Here is an 18,937-nt window from a genome sequence, read left to right on the forward strand (position 1 = left end):
CCTACCTATTCTACCTCTTTAAAAACACAAGTATGTCTACTTCTCCTGATTCTCACTTCTTTAAGATGATGAGCCATAAACATCTCTAAAGTAGATAATTTCAGCAACCTCAGCAGAGGTCTCCTTGCTTCCAAGCTTGTTGATCCTCCATTTCATTTTCTATATTAAAGAGCAACCCTTGTTAATGCAAATCTGATTACGTTATTCCTGTGCCAATTCTTCAATGACTCATTATGGTCCTTAAAATAAAGTCCAAACTCTTTAATGTGTCTAACACGATCCCCCAGCATGGTTTGGCCCTTAACTCTCCAAAACCTTTTCTTGCCATGCCCCACCACAATACTCAAAGCTTCAACCATAGTAAACTTAGTTAAATTTCTACAATATGTCCAATTCTCACTTCCAGGCATTTTAACATATGCTTCCCTCTCTAGAACAACTCACTCCCACCCTAGTCTTCTCCCTAATTCCTACAAATCTCAGCTTAGAAATCACTTCTTCTAGGAAGCCTTCCCTGACTCACCTAAATTATTGCCATTCTTATGCACACTGCCAGGGCAGCAGGCTGTATATCCCCACAAAGTAAACAATTACCACACTTGAAACTGTCCCTCTTCCATGATGGATTATATGTATCATAAAGACAGAGGCTTTTTTAAAAACTTATTTCCAGTCACTAGTGTGGTACTGGCACAATGTAATTGCTCAATAAATACTAGAAGGTGAAAAGGTGAGAAGGAAAAGGTGTAAGGAAGAAAAAAACCCGTACATGTTCTGTGTGGGCCATTCCAATTCCATCTTCCACTATTTGTTCTCCTCCTTCAATGTGCTGAACAATTCCAACTAATTTTCTGGAATAATCTGAGATTTCTTCAGTGAAGGTCCGTATGCAATGAGCCATATCTAAAATTGATGCTCGGATCTGGTTAGCTTCTGGTTCCAACACTGAATGCTATAAGATGCAACATAATTACAGAAAAGAACTCATAGTATTGATTAATGATACAAAACACTACTTAAATCACTATTAATAAAAAAAGAAAGCATCAGCTGCAATTGGCTTTTATAACATATTTACAAAAAACACAGCATAATACTAACTTGCCTTCACCCCAAAACTATATATCCTTCAAATAAATAATTTGAAATGTGGAAGTTCATGTATCACTAAATAAGAATCCAAGAGACTCTCTCTAAACTTTCATCACAAGCATTAGTTTAACAGACATAAATATTATCAAAACAATCCAGTGGATTACAAAAATATGCACACAAATAAAAGAACTTTTGTTTCCTGCTGGAAAGCCATTTTTCAATAAAAAAAGAATCATGAGACCTCTCAGAAATTTTCATTATGACATTCAGAAAATAAATCACTCATTTCTTTTCACTCTACCAAGCTGTACTCATTCATCGTTTAGATGTTCTTCAATCTCTACTCATAGCATAAACAGCCAATAAAGAGAAAATAAACGGTGAACTTCTAAAGTAGGTAGAGTCATCATTTAACTATATTCATACCTTGTGACCTTGGTGTTTTCCATATTCTTTGCAGACACAGCACATGAGTGGACTGGTTTGACAGCCATCTTCCAAGCAAACAAACTCAATGGCATGCACCTGATGCTGACAGCACATGGTTTTCTCATGAGGTTTATCAGCCAGAGGCACTCTCCTGTGCTTTGCTAATGTCTTTGTAGAGTGAGTAACTTGAGAACATTCTGAGCACAAGTGAGTTGCACATACAGTGCAATATACAGATGCAATGTGAGCTTCATCTTCATCACAACGAATGATACTCTGACAAACAAAAAAAGTGATGTATTAAAACTAAATTTCAATAACTATAACAGGACAAATTTTGAAATATAAAAGCCCATACTCTCTTTTTTATATTTTTTTATTTTTTTGGCTGCACCCAAAGCACATGGAAGTTCCCAGGCCAGAGATGGAACAAATCTGTGCCTCAGCAATGTCCAGAGCTGCTGCAGTGACAACACCAGATCCTTACTCCACTGTGCCACAAGGGAACTCCCATTATCATTTTTTTTTAGCTGACCATCCTTTAAATATAAGAATATACTGGTAATTAAGTACAAAGGTGATTTGCTACTCCTTTCTATAGCTGAGAAGCTATTTCCAAAATTGATTTTTAATATATGCTATGAATTTGAGGTCAAAAATAAATCTATTGTTACAGATTCAGTCAGTGCAAAGACAGCTACTGCAAAATCCCCTCATTTTACACGAAGGAACTGACAACAGAGGTTAGAAGTCTTTCTTTTTTTTTGGCTGTGCCCACGATATGCGGAAGTTCCAAGGCCAAGGATGGAAACTGAGCTACCGCACTGACAATGTCAAATCCTTAACCTCTAAGGCACCAGGCAACTCCTAGAAGACTTTTTTAGACTGAAAAAATTGATATTAAATACAGCACCACTGCTTTAAATATTACTTGTCAAGATACTATGTAGAAGAAGAAAAGAACAAATGCTATTTAGATAACTAAGCAGAGTCTTTTTTTTTTTTTTTTTTTTGGCCACACCCATGATAGGTGGACGGATGTTCCCACGCCAGGGATGGAACCTGCACCACAGCAGCAACCCAAGATGCTGCAGTGACAGTGAAGGATCCTTAACCCACTGTACCACAAGATAACACCACAAGTGAAGGTTTTAAAAACACTGATGCCAAGGAGTTCCTGCTGTGCTTCAGTGAGTTAAGGATGCAACGTTGACTCTGTGGCAGCATGGGTTCAATCCACAGCCTGGAACAATGGGTTAAGGACCCAGTGTTGCCATAGTTACAGCATAGGTTGAAACTGCATCTCAGACTCAATACCTGGCCCCAGAACATACATTTGCCGTGAGTACAGCCTTAATTAGAAAAAAGCATAAATGAAATCATATCAAGCATCTTTTCTGACCACAACACTATACAACTGGAAATCAACAAGAAAAAAACTGCAGAAAACACAAACATGTGGAGACTCAACAACATGCTACTAAACAACCAATGGATCACTGAAGAAATCAAAGAGGAAATTAAAAAATACCTAGAAGCAAATGACAACGAAGAGACAACACTCCAAAACCTATGGGATGCAGCAAAAGCCATTCTAAGAGGAAAGTTTACAGCAATACAAGCCCACCTCAGGAAATAAGAAAAAGCCCAAATAAACAAGCTAACTTTACATCTACAGCAGCTCGAGAGAGAACAGACAAGACCTAAAGTTAGTAGAAGGAAAGAAATCATAAAGGTCAGAGCAGAAATCAATGAAACAGAAATGAAGAAAACCATAAAAAAAAACCAATGAAACAAAAAGCTGGTTGTTCGAAAAGATCAACAAAACTGATAAACCCTTAACCAGACTTATCAAGAAAAAAACAGAGAGGACTCAAATCAATAAAATTAGAAATGAAAAACGAGAAGTAACAATGGACATCACAGAAATACAAAGGATCGTAAGAGACTACTATATCCAACTATTCACCAATAAAACAGAAAACCTAGAAGAAATGAACAAAATCTTAGAAAAGTACAATCTTCCAAGACTAAACCAAGATGAAATAGAAAAGATGAACCAATCAATCACAAGTAAAATTGAAAGTGTGATTAAAAAACATGCAACAAACAAAAGTCCAGGACCAGAGGGCTTCACAGGCGAATTCTATCAAACATTTAGAGAAAAACTAACACCTATCCTTTTGAAACTATTTCAAAAAAAAAAAATGCAGAGGAAGGGATACTCCCAAACTCATTCTATGAGGCCACCATCACGCTGATACCAAAACCAGACAAAGATACCACAAACAAAGGAAACTACAGGCCAATTTCACTGATGAACATCGATGCAAAAATCCTCAACAAAATCCTAGCAAACCGCATCCAACAATACATTCAAAGGATTGTACATCATGATCAAGTGGGAGTTATCCCAGGGATGCAAGCGTTCTTCAATATCCTCAGATCTATCAGTGTGATACACCACATTAACAAACTGAAGAATAAAAACCATATGATCCTCTCAAGAGACACAGAAAAAAGCCTTTGACAAAACCCAACACCCATTTCTGATAAAAACCCTTCAGAAAGTGGACATAGAGGGAACCTACCTCAACATGATAAAGGCCATATGTGACAAACCCACAGCGAACAGCATTCTCAATGGGGAAAAGCTCAAAGAATTCCCGCTGAGATCAGGGACAAGACAAGGATGTCCACTCTCGCCACTACTATTCAACATACTTTTTTTGCAAGTCCTAGCCACAGCAAGCAGAGAAGTAAAAGAGATAAAAGGAATCCAGATTGGAAAGGAAGAAGTAAAACTATCACTATTTGCAGATGACATGATGCTATACCTAGAGAATCCTAAAGACTCTACCAGAAAACTGTTAGAGCTCATCCATGAATTTGGCAAAGTCACAGGATACAAAATAAATACACAGAAATCAACTGCATTTCTTTATACTAACAATGAAAGATCAGAAAGAGAAATCAGGGAAGCAATCCCATTTACCATCACATCCAAAAGAATAAAATACCTAGGAGTAAACCTATCTAAAGAGACAAAAGACCTGTACTCTGAAAACTATAAGACACTGATGAAAGAAATCAAAACGACACAAATAGATGGAAAAACATACCATGCTCGTGGATTGGAAGAGTTAATATTATCAAAATGACTATACTACCCAAGGCAATCTACAGATTCAATGCAATTCTTATCAAATTACCAAGGACATTTTTCACAGAACTCAAACAAAATATCTTAGAATTTGTTTGGAAGCACAAAAGACCCAGAATAGCCAAAGACATCCTGAAAAAGAAAAATGGAGCTGGAGGAAACAAGCTCCCTGACTTCAGACTATACTACAAAGCAACAGTCATCAAAACCATATGGTACTGGCACAAAGACAGAAATACAGACCAGTGGAACAGGATAGAAAGCCCAGAATTAAACCCACACACCTACAGCCAACTCATCTATGACAAAGGAGGCAAGAATATATAATGGAGAAAGGACAGCCTGTTCAACACGTGGTGCTGGGAAAACTGGACAGCCACATGCAAAAGAATGAAATTAGAACACTCCCTAACACCATACTCAAAAATAAACTGCAAATGGATTAAAGACCTAGATATAAGACCAGACACTATCAAACTCTTGGAGGAAAACATAGGCCAAACATTCTCTGACATAAATGACAGCAACATCTTCTCAGATCTGCCTCTTAGAAAATAACGGTAAAAACAAAAATAAACAAATGGGACCTAATCACACTTAAAAGTTTCTGCACAGCAAAGGAAACCCTAAACAAAACGAAAAGACAACCCAGAGAATGGGAGAAAATCTTTGCAAGTGAATCAACTGACAAGGGATTAATCTCCAAAATTTATAAACACCTTCTGCAGCTCCATACCAAAAAAACAAACAACCCCATCAAAAAATGGGCAGAATGGAGTTCCTGTAGTGGCGCAGTGGTTAACGAACCCGACTAGGAACCATGAGGTTGCGGGTTCGATCCCCGCCCTTGCTCAGTGGGTTAACGATCCTGCGTTGCCGTGAGCTGTGGTGCAGGTTGCAGACGCGGCTCGGATCACGCGTTGCTGTGGCTCTGGCGTAGCCCGGCGGCTACAGCTCCGATTGGACCCCTAGCCTGGGAACCTCCATATGCCGCAGAAGCGGCCCAAAGAAATAGCAAAAAAAAAAAAAAAAAAAGGACAAAAAATAAAAAATAAAAAAAATGGGCAGAAGATCTAAAGAGACAGTTCTCCAAAGAAGACATACAGATGGCCGAAAAACACATGAAAAGATGTTCAACATCACTTATTCTTAGAGAAATGCAAATCAAAACCACTATGAGGTACCACCTTACACCAGCCAGAATGACCATCAACAAAAAGTCTACAATACATAAGTCCTAGAGGGTGTGGAGAAAAAGGAACACTAGTACACTGTTGGTGGGATTGTAAATTGGTGCAACCACTATGGAAAACAGTTGGAGATTCCTCAGAAAACTAAACATAGAACAACCATTTGACCCAGCAATCCCACTCCTGGGCATCTATCCAGAGAAAACCATGACTAGAAAAGACTCCAATGTTCATTGCAGCACTATTTGCAATACCCAAGACATGGAAACAACTTAAATGTCCACTGACAGAGGAGTGGATTAAGAAGATGTGGTACATATACACAATGGAATATTACTCAGCCATTAAAAGGAATGAAATACCAGCATTTTTAGCAACATGGATAAACCTAGAAATTATCACACTAAGTGAAGTCAGTCAGACAATAAGACACCAACATCAAATGCTTTCACTGACATGTGGACTCTGAAAAAAGGACAAAATGAACTTCTTTGTAAAACAGATACTGACTCACAGACTGAAAAACTTATGGTTTCCAAAGGAGACAGTTCAGGGATGGGGGGATGTGCTCGGGATGTAGGATGGAAATCCTGTAAAAGTGGATTGTGATGATCATTGTACAACTATAAATGTAACAAATTCATTGAGTAATAATAATAATAAAAAGCATAGATGTCCAGACTCCAATCTGAGAAATACTTATTTCTCAATAGGTTTTAGATAAAACCCAAGCCACAGGAGAGTTTATTGCACTATCCTGGTTGAAAATCAGTGACTGAAGCAAAACAAAACAAAACAAAAAACCCTATGTTGATATGATCTTTTAAATATTATTTATAATTTTTATGAATTACTAAAAAGCGTTTTGAGTTGTAAATTTTACATGTCATATAATCAAAAATGCTTTCAAAACATTTCCTAAATATTAAAAGTCCATTAAGAAAGGGAAATATTTGGTATAAACTTTTCCGGAAATAAAAATTAGAAAATATTTCAATGGTGTCATTCAATCTCACAATGAATTAAAAAAGAACCCAAAGTTAAACGGTTTGGTTTGCAATTATAAGAAATGCAGGGAGTTCCCGTCGTGGCGCAGTGGTTAACAAATCCGACTAGGAACCATGAGGTTGCGGGTTCGATCCCTGCCCTTGCTCAGTGGGTTAAGAATCTGGCGTTGCCATGAGCTGTGGTGTAGGTTGCAGACGCGGCTCGGATCTCGCGTTGCTGTGGCTCTGGCGTAGGCTGGCAGCTCCAGCTCCGATTCGACCCCTAGCCTGGGAACGTCCATATGCCATGGGAGTGGCCCAAGAAATGGCATAAAAAGACCAAAAAGAAAAAAAAAATGCATGTATGCAACATTAAAAAGTCATGTCTTCTATCTTCCTGACCTTACAAATTTAGAAGATCAACATTAGATAATAATTTAATTTTTTCAAAATAAAGATAAAAGACACAGCATGGGAAAAAACTTGAAAAATTTTAGAAAACACTGCTTCAGTTTCAAATTCATTTCACTATTTCAATTTATATAAGGAAATCATGATCTAATAAAAGTAAAAGAAAAAAATCAATCTATTTTTTTCTTGATACTAAACATGTGGTTTTAAAGTTGATCACCAATATTAACTGTTACGTACTACAACTATTACACCCAGAATAGCCTATGAGGTATGGAATTTTATAAGTGTTAAAAATTTATTTTGACCTATATTAATAGTCTTATTTCTAATAATTACTGGATACTCACCTATCTGGATAAGGGAAGTCTATGCACAATTTAATCTTTTCATAGAGATATTTGAAGTAATTACCTTAGGAACTATTCTATTTTTAAAATATTTTGTCTCTAGACTACATGGCCCCTTTCGTGGAGTTCCCCTTTCTTTCTCTGTTCTTTACCATTTGAATGATTCACTTTTGCATCCTCTGCTTTAATATAGCTTACACAGTCCTTATTCTTTCACTTTATCCTTAGATAAAACTAGTGATGATATACACAAAAAAGTCTGAGTATATTATTTTCAGAGAATTCAAGCTGCAATTTCACTTTTGTTCTACTAGGGATGCTTTTGCCTTCAGCACTATATGTAATGAAAAGTTGTTTTTCTGGAATCCTACCTGCTGGGGTAAGCAAGGTAATCTTGTGCATCTAATGGCAAACATTTTAAGTTAAAAGAAAAAATTCATCCTCACAACAAATATTTCACCAAGTTCAACCAATACCTCTCCAGATATCCCAATGGCTTCTTCTGCAGCTCCATACTGACCAATATGTCCATTCTGCAGTCGTTCCAAAAGCTCCAATAAAGCAAAATTTTTTTTCAATCCCCAGACACCTGAATCTCCTAGAATAAAAAAATAAAACTAAATCTAACAAAATGGAATATTCCTTTTACCTCGTATCTCAATAGTAATCTCTATGTCACATAGTTCAATGCATTAATAACGTCTAAACTTTAAAAATTCAAAATTTCTCTGAGTTCCCATCGTGGCTCAGTGGTTAACGAATCCGACTAGGAACTATGAGATTGCAGGTTCGATCCCTGGCCTTGCTCAGTGAGTTAAGGATCTGGCGTTGCCGTGAGCTGTTGTGTAGGTTGCAGACATGGCTCGGATCCCATGTTGCTGTGGCTCTGGCATAGGCCGGCAGCAATAGCTCCAGCAACAGCTCTGATTTAGACCCCTAGCCTGGGAACCTCCATGTGCCATGGGAGCAGCCCCAGAAAAGGCAAAAAGTCCAAAATAAATAAATAAAAATTAAAAATTTCTCCATTTTCTGTTCACGCTAGAACAGCTGTCTTTAATATTCTCTTTATAATACCAAACACGGAGTTCCTGTTGTGGCACAGTAGAAACAAATCTGACTAGGAACCGTGAGGTTGCGGGTTCGATCCCTGGCCTTGCTTAGTGGGTTAAGGATCCGGCATTGCCATGAGCTGTCTTGTAGGTCGCAGACACGGCTCAGATCTGGTGTTGCTGTGGCTCTGGCATAGGCCAGCAGCAACAGCTCCAATTAGATCCCTAGCCTGGGAACCTCCATATGCTGCGGGTGGGGCCCTAAAAGGACAAAAGAAAAAAAAAATTCCCATCCTTTGTGGCTCAGCAGGTTAAGTATCCAGCATTGTCACTGTAACAAACCAGGTTTCTTAGTGTGCAGGTTCAGACCCTGGCCCAGGAATTTCTATGTGCCACGGGTACACCAATAAAACAAAAAATAAAAACTAAATAAATCTGCTGAGCTACCAGGGAACTCCTAATTATTATTCTATAATTTAACTTTATAAATCCTTTTTTGTTCTTTTTTTCTTTTTTTTTAGGGCTGCACCTGCAACACATGGGAGTTCTCAGACTAGGGGTCAAATTGGAGCCGCAGCTGCCAGCCTGCACCACAGCCAGAGCAACAGGAGACCCAACACAGGTCAAGACAATGCCAGATCCTTAGCCCACTGAGCGAGCCCCAGGATCAAACTCACATCTTCATGTAAACCACTGAGCAAGAAGAGGAACTCCTATGAATCCTATTTGCCACTGACTTTTAATACATATACTAAATCATGTACTTTAAATATTTTTTATAACAACCAATGGTAAGAAATACATTTTACACCACAACCTAGGATAAAACACAGTTATATGTGTGTGTGTGTGTGTGTGTGTGTACACAGATGTCTGATACAAAAGATTTACACATTAACATTCACCCTCACAGTGTGCAGGATGCAATACACTTTGATGCTCTGATGGGTTTTTGTTGTATTTCTTTTTTTTTTTTGTCTTTTTTGTTTGTTTGTTTGTCTTTTTAGGGCCACACCCATGGCATATGAAGGTTCCCAGGCTAGGGGTCCAATTGGAGCAATATAGCAACACCAGATCTGAGCCACATTTGCGAACTACACCACAGCTCACAGCAACACCAGATCCTCAGCCCACTGAGCAAGGCCAGGGATCAAACCTACATCCTCATGGTTGTTACTCAGAATCGCTTCCACTGAGCCACAACAGGAACTCCTATCCTATTTCTTTTCTAAAAAAAAAATCCTGTTCATATCCAATTAAACTGATTTTATGACCACAAATAAGCTCTGATTCATGTCTAAAAAATTACAGTATGAAAGATACACTTAACCTAAAATAAATCCATCTTGAAGTATACCAGAACTAGAACAGTTAAAGATAGTATTTTCCACACTCCTCATCTAACCTAGAGCCCTAATAGCAGTCAATGAATATATAAACTCCTTCTCATGAAAACACACAGAGCTTCATATCAAAGCATGACAACAGTCCCTTTTAAGTAGTTAAGACTCTAGGCACATTTGAATAAGGATTGATATTTATTTTCCTCAGAACTGACCATAAAAGGCCAGGCGAGCATGCATATGTGCATGTACGTGTGTCTACACAATACAGGCATATGCACGTGCACATGCATAAACACATACACAAACTCTTCCTGAGCCTACAAATAAAAGCCAGATGCTTCAGCAATTAGAAGGAACATCCGTCTGTTATGATGAGCTTCTATACAACATATACCATCTGACAAAAAGCTGCCCTTAGCATATATTCACTTAAAAAATAAGTAAAAGGATGATGCGGTCATTGGCTGGAGACTCCCTTCTTCTTTGTTCCTCTTTTCCAAGGGAGGAAGAGAGGGAAAAAAAGGGAAGAGAAATAAAAGGGGATGGATGGAAAAAGAAAGGAAGAAAGAAACCATTTCTTGCTGCAGTTCACAAAAGTTTTTTTTTTTCAAACTAGGCTAATTATCTGTATTCATCTTTCTGATTTCTGTGACCTCCTTTCCCAACCAAGTACTTTATGCAGCCTATGTAGCATTTCCCCCTCAGCCTTGCTGGCCCCACTTCTGTGTGATATTGGTAAATAGCAACATGCTGAGACTCAAATGACTTATCTGTATTTCCACTATTGGTTTACTCATTTCTAAAGTAAATACTGTTTTACAGGTAAATAAATAAGGCTAGCAGGTTCTTCTCAGGTATCTTAAAACTATTCAACTTTAAGTGCTAAATATAAAAATCTCAGAAGATGAAATAAAACTAGTACCTAAGTGTGCACTGGTTTATAGTGTCAAGATTATTGGCTTTAAAAGAAACTGAAATCAGAGCTTCTGTTACAGCTCAGCAGCTTAAGAATCCAACACAATATCCATGAGGATGTGAATTCAATCCCTGGCCTCACTCAGTTGGTTAAGTATCCAGAGTTACCACAAGCAGTGGTGCAAGTAGAAGATGTGGCAGGCTCGGATGTGGCAGCTCAGATCTGGCATTGCTGCAGCTGTGGCATAGGCCAGCACCTGCAGCATAGGCCAGCAGCTGCAGCTCCAATTCAACCCCTAGCCTGGGAACTTCCATACGCCACAGGTATGGCCATAAAAAGGAAAAAAGAAAAAAGAAACTGCAATCACCCTGGAATTTTACAACTTTAAAAGTCAATTACAAAGAAATTGTTTTCTATGACATTTGTGTTACATGAACAATTTTATATGTATTTCCTACCAAGGTCTGTTACTTGTCGATCAAAAGGGCAACGGATTGCTCTTCCATGAAGAGGCAGCCGAGTGAGACAGTCATGACAGACTGTATGGCCACAAAGCAGAAGGCGAGGCACTTTGTCTCCTTGCAAAGAAAAGACATCTTCACAAACTCCACATTCCAGCACCTAGTATTTGGAAAGGAAATGAGCTCTTTAAATGACTTTAAAAGCATAAATATTTTAGGCTAAAAAAATCCCTAATCTTGTTAAATTACTTTATTCTTTCATGAAAATAAAACTGTCTAGCTGTAAAGTCTTAAATCACCTTTTATCATTTCTTCTGACAGACGTACCAAAATTATATCACAGCGAAATTTCCTTTAAAGGATAAGTGTCAGGGACCAAGATAATGTTGTAAATTCAATTTCTTTTGCTTTTGAAAATTATTACATGATACATTATATCTGAATATGCAACAACAAATAACTCTACTGAACTTGGGTTCTTAAAAAATTTCTCCGCAATTACCTAATTCTAAAAAAAAAAAAAATCATTAATTCGAATAAAAATAATCTGAAATGTGCCAGGATGACAATTTACCTTGGAAATGATAAAGAACTTGCTAGGTAAAGACTGTAAGTAATTTTCAAGTATCTTCTAGAATCCCTTTACAATATACAATGTAAAAATGAGAATGCAATTAGATTTAAATTTCAATTCCTTGTTCTCAATTAATAAATATGCCCCTGGGTTAGAAAATATTTTTCCTACCTAGTTTCAATTATAAGTACATGACTTGCTCAAGGCCATTTAGCCAGGCAAAAGAAAAGGTGACAAGAATCAGCATATTCCGATTTCAAGGCCCAAGAGTTTGTTTCATAATTAGTCAAAGTATATTTATATCAATGAAGGTACTTGTATTTCTTATTATACCTGACGTGTTTAACAATTTAATTTTTTTTAAATACCCACAATGAAGTGTTTGTACCACAAACTCCTGCACCTGCCATCCATGACCTGCTACAATCTGGCCCCTGTCCTACTATTTGTCTGCCACTCTTTTCAAACTCTTATTCTCAAACTATATCAATTTGTATTTCACACCACATGACAAACTGTTATTGCCTCTTTCTTTATGCTAATGCTAAAGAAATAGCTAAATGGACATTTTCCTAGTAGATTTGTTTTTTACATTAATAAACTAAGAAATTTCTAAATGACCACACTATCCTTTGGGCCCCATTTACTATGGAAAAGTGTCTATCTTAATGCCCAAAACATGTTAATACTTTTATTAGCTTCCCAGCCTTTCTTTCCCTATTAGATTAGAAAACCCTCAGGAATAGGGTATTCCAAATACTAAGCATTTATGTGACTATATTAATAAGTCCAAAAAAAAAATCAAATTTAAAACCAATTCAGCAACAGCATCCCCCAAAAAATACATAATACAATGTAAAAAATAGAAAACCAGAATGGAAATCAGACTTAATCCATTAAAATTTTAATCTTAACTTGCCAAGTAATTTGGAATCAGTGCCTGAAATGCAAACATCTTTCACTGTAAATTAACTGACAAATCAAAACTGGTTTGCATCCAAGTTTGGTTCAAAAGAAACTTGTATGTAACACATATTTCACAGAAAAGGAAATTAAAACAGACTTTAATTATATAAAAAGGTGTCCAATCTCACCATTTTTTTTTGTTTTGTCTTTTTTTAGGGCTGCACAAGTCTAGGGATCAAATTGGAGCCACCAGCCTAAGCCAAAGCCACAGTAACGCGGGATCCGAGCCTCGTCTGCAACCTACACCACAGCTCACGGCAACACCGGATCCTTAACCCACTTAGAAAGGCCAGGGATCAAACCCACAACCTCATGGTTCCTAGTTGGATTCGTTTCCACTGCACCACGATGGGAACTCCTCACCAAATCATTTTGAAATGCAATTAAAACTACAGCAACATAATTTTTTCAGGTTAGAACAAAAAGGTTTATAACACCTTGTGCTGATGAAAGTGTAAGAGAGGATAAATTGCTGATTGCTGTGAAATGTTTGACTGACAGACCCTCTGTGGAAGACAACTTGGCAATACCTATCAAAAGTTTGAACAGCTTAGTAATTCTACTTGCAGAAATTTAACCTACGCATATATCACACGTGTGTGGGAAGATCTATATGTTACTCCTTATAGCACCTTTGCATAAGGAAAAGATTGGAAACAAAGAAAACAGACATGGGAAATAAATTAAGGCACATTTATACACTGCAAAACTAAAGCACAGGAAGCTTTTTATGTACTCACACAGAATGATTTCATATCAGCAAAGTAAAGTGAAAAATGACCTATGTAATATTTAACTTCGGCATAAAGGAGAAGAGAACATATATTTTTACATATATTATTTTACAAACATACTATTTTTCTGGCAAGATATACAGAAAACATTACATTGGAATTGTAGTTCCCCATGAGAAAGGGAAACAATTGCACATAAATTACATATATATGTATATATCTACACATGCACATATAAATACACATATTTATAAACATATAAATATGTATGCATTATATATACATATATATAACACACTTCAAATCATCCTCTATTTTTTAAAAAGGCAGGAAAAAAGTTTCAAATAGCTTCATTTATAAAAAAGAACAAAATTCTCATATAAATATCAAATTCAATTAAATAAGAAGATATTCACAAAAAATTAGATACTATAAAATAAACACATTTTAAATAAATGTTCTCCCTCCCACACTGGTGGTAGGAATCTAAATTCTCCATAACGCAACCACTATGGAGAACAGTATGGAAGTTCCTTAAAAAGCTATATACAGAGCTACCTTATGGTCCTGTAACCCCACTCCTAGGCACATATCTGGAGAAAAGGATAATTTGAAAAGATACGTTCACTGCAGCACTATTTACAATAGCCGAGGCATGGAACCAATTTAAATGTCCATCAACGGGGGAATGGATAGAGAATATATTACACATAATATAGGCATTGAATATACAATGTAATATTATTCAGCCATAAAAAAGAATGAAATAATATTATTTGCAGCAACATGGATGGACCTAGAGACTATCATACCAAGTGAAGGAAGTCAGAGAAGGACAAATATCACATGAGATCACTAAAACGTGCAATCTAATTTTGAAATGACACAAAAGAAAATATTTCAAAACCAAACTTATGGTTACCAAAGGGGAAACGTTGTGGGGAGAGATAAATTAGGAGTTATATAAATAATAAACACGCTATTATAAACAAAATTGATAAGTAACAAGGACCTACTGTATACCACAGGGAATTATACTCAACACCCCGTAATAACCTATTTGGGAAAAGAATCTGAAAAAGAATGAATATATGTATATATATACCTGATTCACTTTGCTGTACACCTGAAACTAACACAACATTGTAAGTCAATCATATTCCAATAAAATTTAAATATTCTCACTATAGTGACACCATAGTATATTAAACTTATAAGTTTCAAAGAACCAAATTAAAATTTTACTTTGTTCATTCACGTGTTAAATTTCTGACCCTATCATTACACAAGATAACTGACTAATGTCGCTATCACAGGTTTGTTTTGTTTTTTTAAAAAAGCATAGTAAAATTCCACTGATTAGTAAACAAAACAGGTACAAAAGTAGTTACTAGAGGATTTTGCACCAACTTAGTAAATAATAAAGAAAGAAATTCTATCTTCAGTATTTACTAATAGAAATGTGGCTAATAGCATAAGAAATTAAGTCCTAATTAAAGGAGGACTTAAGCTCTTAACTTTACAAATTTCAAAAGAGTCCAAAGAGGGCTGCAAACTTATTACATGTAAATCAAATTTTAATAAACCAGATCAGATTTTAAAAGGATTAAGAAGATCCACTATTCACAAGAAACTTTACTGATTCTTTTCTGAATGTAAATAATTTCATATCAGGAAGCTCCCGTTGGTGGTGCAGCAGAAACGAATCCGACTAGGAACCATGAGGTTGTGGGTTCAATCCCTGGCCTCGATCAATCGGTTAAGGATCTGGCGTTGCCGTGAGCTGTGGTGTAGGTCCAAGACACAGCTCAGATCTGGAGTTGCTGTGGCTCTGGTGTAGGATGGCAACAACAGCTTTGATTAGACCCCTAGCCTGGGCCCTTCCGTATGCTGCGAGTGCGGCCCTAAAAAGACAAAAGAGAAAATAATAATAATAACAATAATAATAATAATTTCATATCGGATTTGTGTCTATTTTTCCTAATGATAAAAACCCTGTCAGGAGTTCCCACTGTGGCTCAGTGGAAATGAATATGACTAGGAACCATGAGGTTGTGGGTTCAATCTGTGGCCTCGCTCAATGGGTTAGGGATCCGGCGTTGCCATAAGCAGTGGTGTAGATCGAAGACACAGCTTGGATCTGGAGTTGCTGTGGCTGTGATGTAGGCTGGCAGCTGTAGCTCCAATGAGACCCCTAGCCTGGGAAACTCTGTATGCCACGGGTGTGGCCCTAAAAAAAGAAAGAAAAAAAAAGCAAAACAAAAACCCTGTCATAATCAACTCGTCCATTAAGCAGGAAGCCATTTTCCATGTATACATTAGCATTATATACTTTAACTTTTACCTTCCAATAAATATTGCTTGCTTTCATCTATGAAAATGACAATAAGATTTTTATTTTATACCAACATATTTCTTAAAAATTATACCATGAGGATCTTGCCAAAAACGACTATCCTATTGCACAGCTTAGGCACAGTTTACATACAAAAATGAAAATTAACAAAATGAGCCTGTACTATAACAAACTGTTATAACAAACCACAGTTACAGCAGGCTTTGGTGTATTTCTGAGATTTTAAGGCAAACAGGGTAACAAAACAAAAGGAGCTAACAGCAATAATATCTATTTCAATTAAGAACTTGTTAACTGAAGTTAATTCACAAAATAACATACAGGTATTCTCTACTTAGAAAAAGCCTGGAGTTACCCTCGTGGCTCAGTGGTTAACGAACCCGACTAGGATCCATGAGGATGCCCTTTCGATCCCTGGCCTCACTCAGTGGGCTAAGGAGCCAGCGTTGCTGGGAGTTGTGCTGTAGGTCGGATCTGGCTTTGCTGTGGCTGTGGCACAGGCCAGCAGCCCATAGCTCCGAATCACCCTCTAGCCTGGGAACCTCTATATGCCATTAAGTGCAGTTCTAAAAAGCAAAAAAAAACAGAAAAAAAGAAAAAGAAAAAGCCTAATTTGGAGTTCCCATCATGGCTCAGTGGTTAATGAACCTGACTAGTATCCATGAGGATGCATGTTCAATTCCTGGCCTCGCTCAGTGGGTTAAGGATCTGGTATTGCCATGAGCTGTGGTGTAGATCACCGATAAGGTTCAGATCCTGCACTGCTGTGGCTGTGGTGTAGGCTGGCGGCTACAGCTCCAATTGGACCCCTAGCCTGGGAACCTCCATGTGCCACGAGTGTGGCCCTAAAAAGACAAAAAAAAAAAAAAAAAGGAACACTAAGCCAGCTATAATGGAAAAAATAAAAATCATTATTAAGTAAATAAAATTTAAAAAAGAAAAAGAATAATTCAATAAATAAAAACTCAACCATACAACAAGCTTAATAAGAGCGCTCTTCTGCATTTCAGATAGTCTATGTACTTCAGAATGTCATTAACATATAAAAGTCAGATGAATCAACAACTACCAATACTGATTAATACAGTTGTTAGCAGAAATGTATCATTTGATGTCATATAAAACCAACATTAGGTGAAAAATCATAGGTGTCTACTATTTAAGATTCTAAGAAAATTTCAGATATCTGACCCAGTGGTTCTGAACAGTTTGCGCATTAAAACCACTCTGGGAATGAAAAAAATACACTGATGTCAACTTAATCAGAACCGGGGGCCTAATTTTTATTTTTTTTTTTTTAAGTCCTCAGCTATTCTAATATGAAGTCAGGAATAAGAATTTTCAATAGCACAGATTATAAATCTTCCTAGCTTATTCTATAAACCACTGAAATCAGTTCTCCCTTCCGAATCTCTATTTATCTATATATGGAAAAACGAATTCCACATATTTCAATTGATTTCTTAGTAAATACATTTTAGAGCATCTACACATGATACAATTTCAAAGTTCAGTCATAGGGCAATTCACATTCCCCAGAGTTAATGGGACTTTTGGAGACTTCTCAAAAGTGCTGACAAACTGTACTACAAAAAGAAAGGAAGGAGCAGGTCAAGCAAAAATAGAGCTCTCGGAGTTCCCATCGTGGCGCAGTGGTTAACGAATCCGACTAGGAACCATGAGGTTGCGGGTTCGGTCCCTGCCCTTGCTCAGTGGGTTAACGATCTGGCGTTGCCGTGAGCTGTGGTGTAGGTTGCAGACACGGCTCGGATCCCGCGTTGCTGTGGCTCTGGCGTAGGCTAGTGGCTACAGCTCCAATTCGACCCCTAGCCTGGGAACCTCCATATGCCGCGGGAGCGGCCCAAAGAAATTGCAAAAAGACAAAAAAAAAAAAAAAAAAAAATAGAGCTCTCATTACAGAAGTAATACGATAGTGAAAAGTGTACTTTAAAGCCAGTCAGCTGTGGCTCCACTATACAGTGTTATTCGAAACTTTAGTTTCCTCACCCGTAAAACGAGAATCAACATTTACCTCTAATAGATATTAACGATCTTACATACCTAACGTAGTACCTGGCAATAATAATGGCTCAATTTAATTTAAAAAAAAAAAAAAAAAAAAAAAAGGCTAATCAACGCCTGTTGGGCTGAACTACAAGCAGAGGACCTGGAGAAAGACCAGCCCAGGTCACTCTAACATGTCGATAGGCTCCTTTTCACAAATGTCCCCGTTGGCGACTCCAAGCAGAAGACTAGCATGACCAGGAGACCATGCAACCTCAGGCCTCAGGAAGGGAGGGCAAAGCTTGTAAAGCCGAGAGGGGCCCAGAGGGCCGCGCATACCGGCCCCCAACAGCCAGGGCCGCTGTAGTGCCGCCAGATCTCCGGCATGAACTGGAGGCAGATGGCGGAGAACAGAGTACGCAAGGTCCCTCACCTTCACCACCGCTGTCCCCCGGCTGCCCTGACGACCACTGTCTAGTCCCGCACCAGGCCTGTTTACAACCAGGGCAGCCATCCTAGGAGGTGCAGTGCCGCAGAAGCAGCAGTCAAGGCCTTCACTAAGAGGCGGGGTAGAGCCACCTACCCAGAAGCCTAGGCGCTCGCTGCTGGTGCACAGGCGCAGTACGACGCGGAGAAGCCGCGGGGCCGACTTCTTCGCTCCTCCTTCTGGCACTCGTTTGCTGATTGGCTGCACACTCTTCAGTGGATGCGTTTTGTTATTTTGTTATTATTGAGGAGTCTGAACTTGATAGAAGGAACAAAATTAAGGGAAAAAAGAGAGGATAAAACAGAAGAAAATTGTTGGGATGAAACTCCTACCCCAGCAATGACCTCTTCCCTCTAACGAACGGAGACCGGGGACTACATCTCCCTGCATGCCATGCGGCTTTTAAACTACAAATCCCAG

General features: G+C 37.9%; 1 protein-coding gene across 8 annotated transcripts in view; it reads right to left on the reverse strand.

The window, feature by feature from the left end:
* Positions 1 to 18,893, reverse strand: part of TRIM23 (tripartite motif containing 23) — a 43,441-nt gene extending 24,548 nt beyond the window's left edge. For 2 of the 8 annotated variants that reach the window (XM_085002409.1, XM_085002407.1), the window contains exons 1-5: positions 18,614 to 18,893; positions 11,394 to 11,556; positions 8,101 to 8,222; positions 1,522 to 1,800; positions 770 to 952 (exon numbers count right to left, since the gene is read on the reverse strand). In XM_085002409.1, the coding sequence (XP_084858535.1) occupies positions 770 to 952; positions 1,522 to 1,638 (300 nt within the window). In that variant the 5' untranslated portion in view covers positions 1,639 to 1,800; positions 8,101 to 8,222; positions 11,394 to 11,556; positions 18,614 to 18,893. The other 6 variants (XM_013984818.3, XM_003134013.6, XM_085002410.1 and 3 more) reach the window with 3 other exon arrangements.
* Between the last annotated feature and the right edge of the window lie 44 nt (positions 18,894 to 18,937).

The sequence above is a fragment of the Sus scrofa genome, chromosome 16 (assembly GCF_054392235.1).
Source record: "Sus scrofa isolate SSC_HxYL_T2T_F1_AM1 chromosome 16, Sscrofa_HxYL_maternal_Yorkshire_Landrace_v2.0, whole genome shotgun sequence".
NCBI classification, from domain to species: Eukaryota; Metazoa; Chordata; class Mammalia; order Artiodactyla; family Suidae; genus Sus; species Sus scrofa.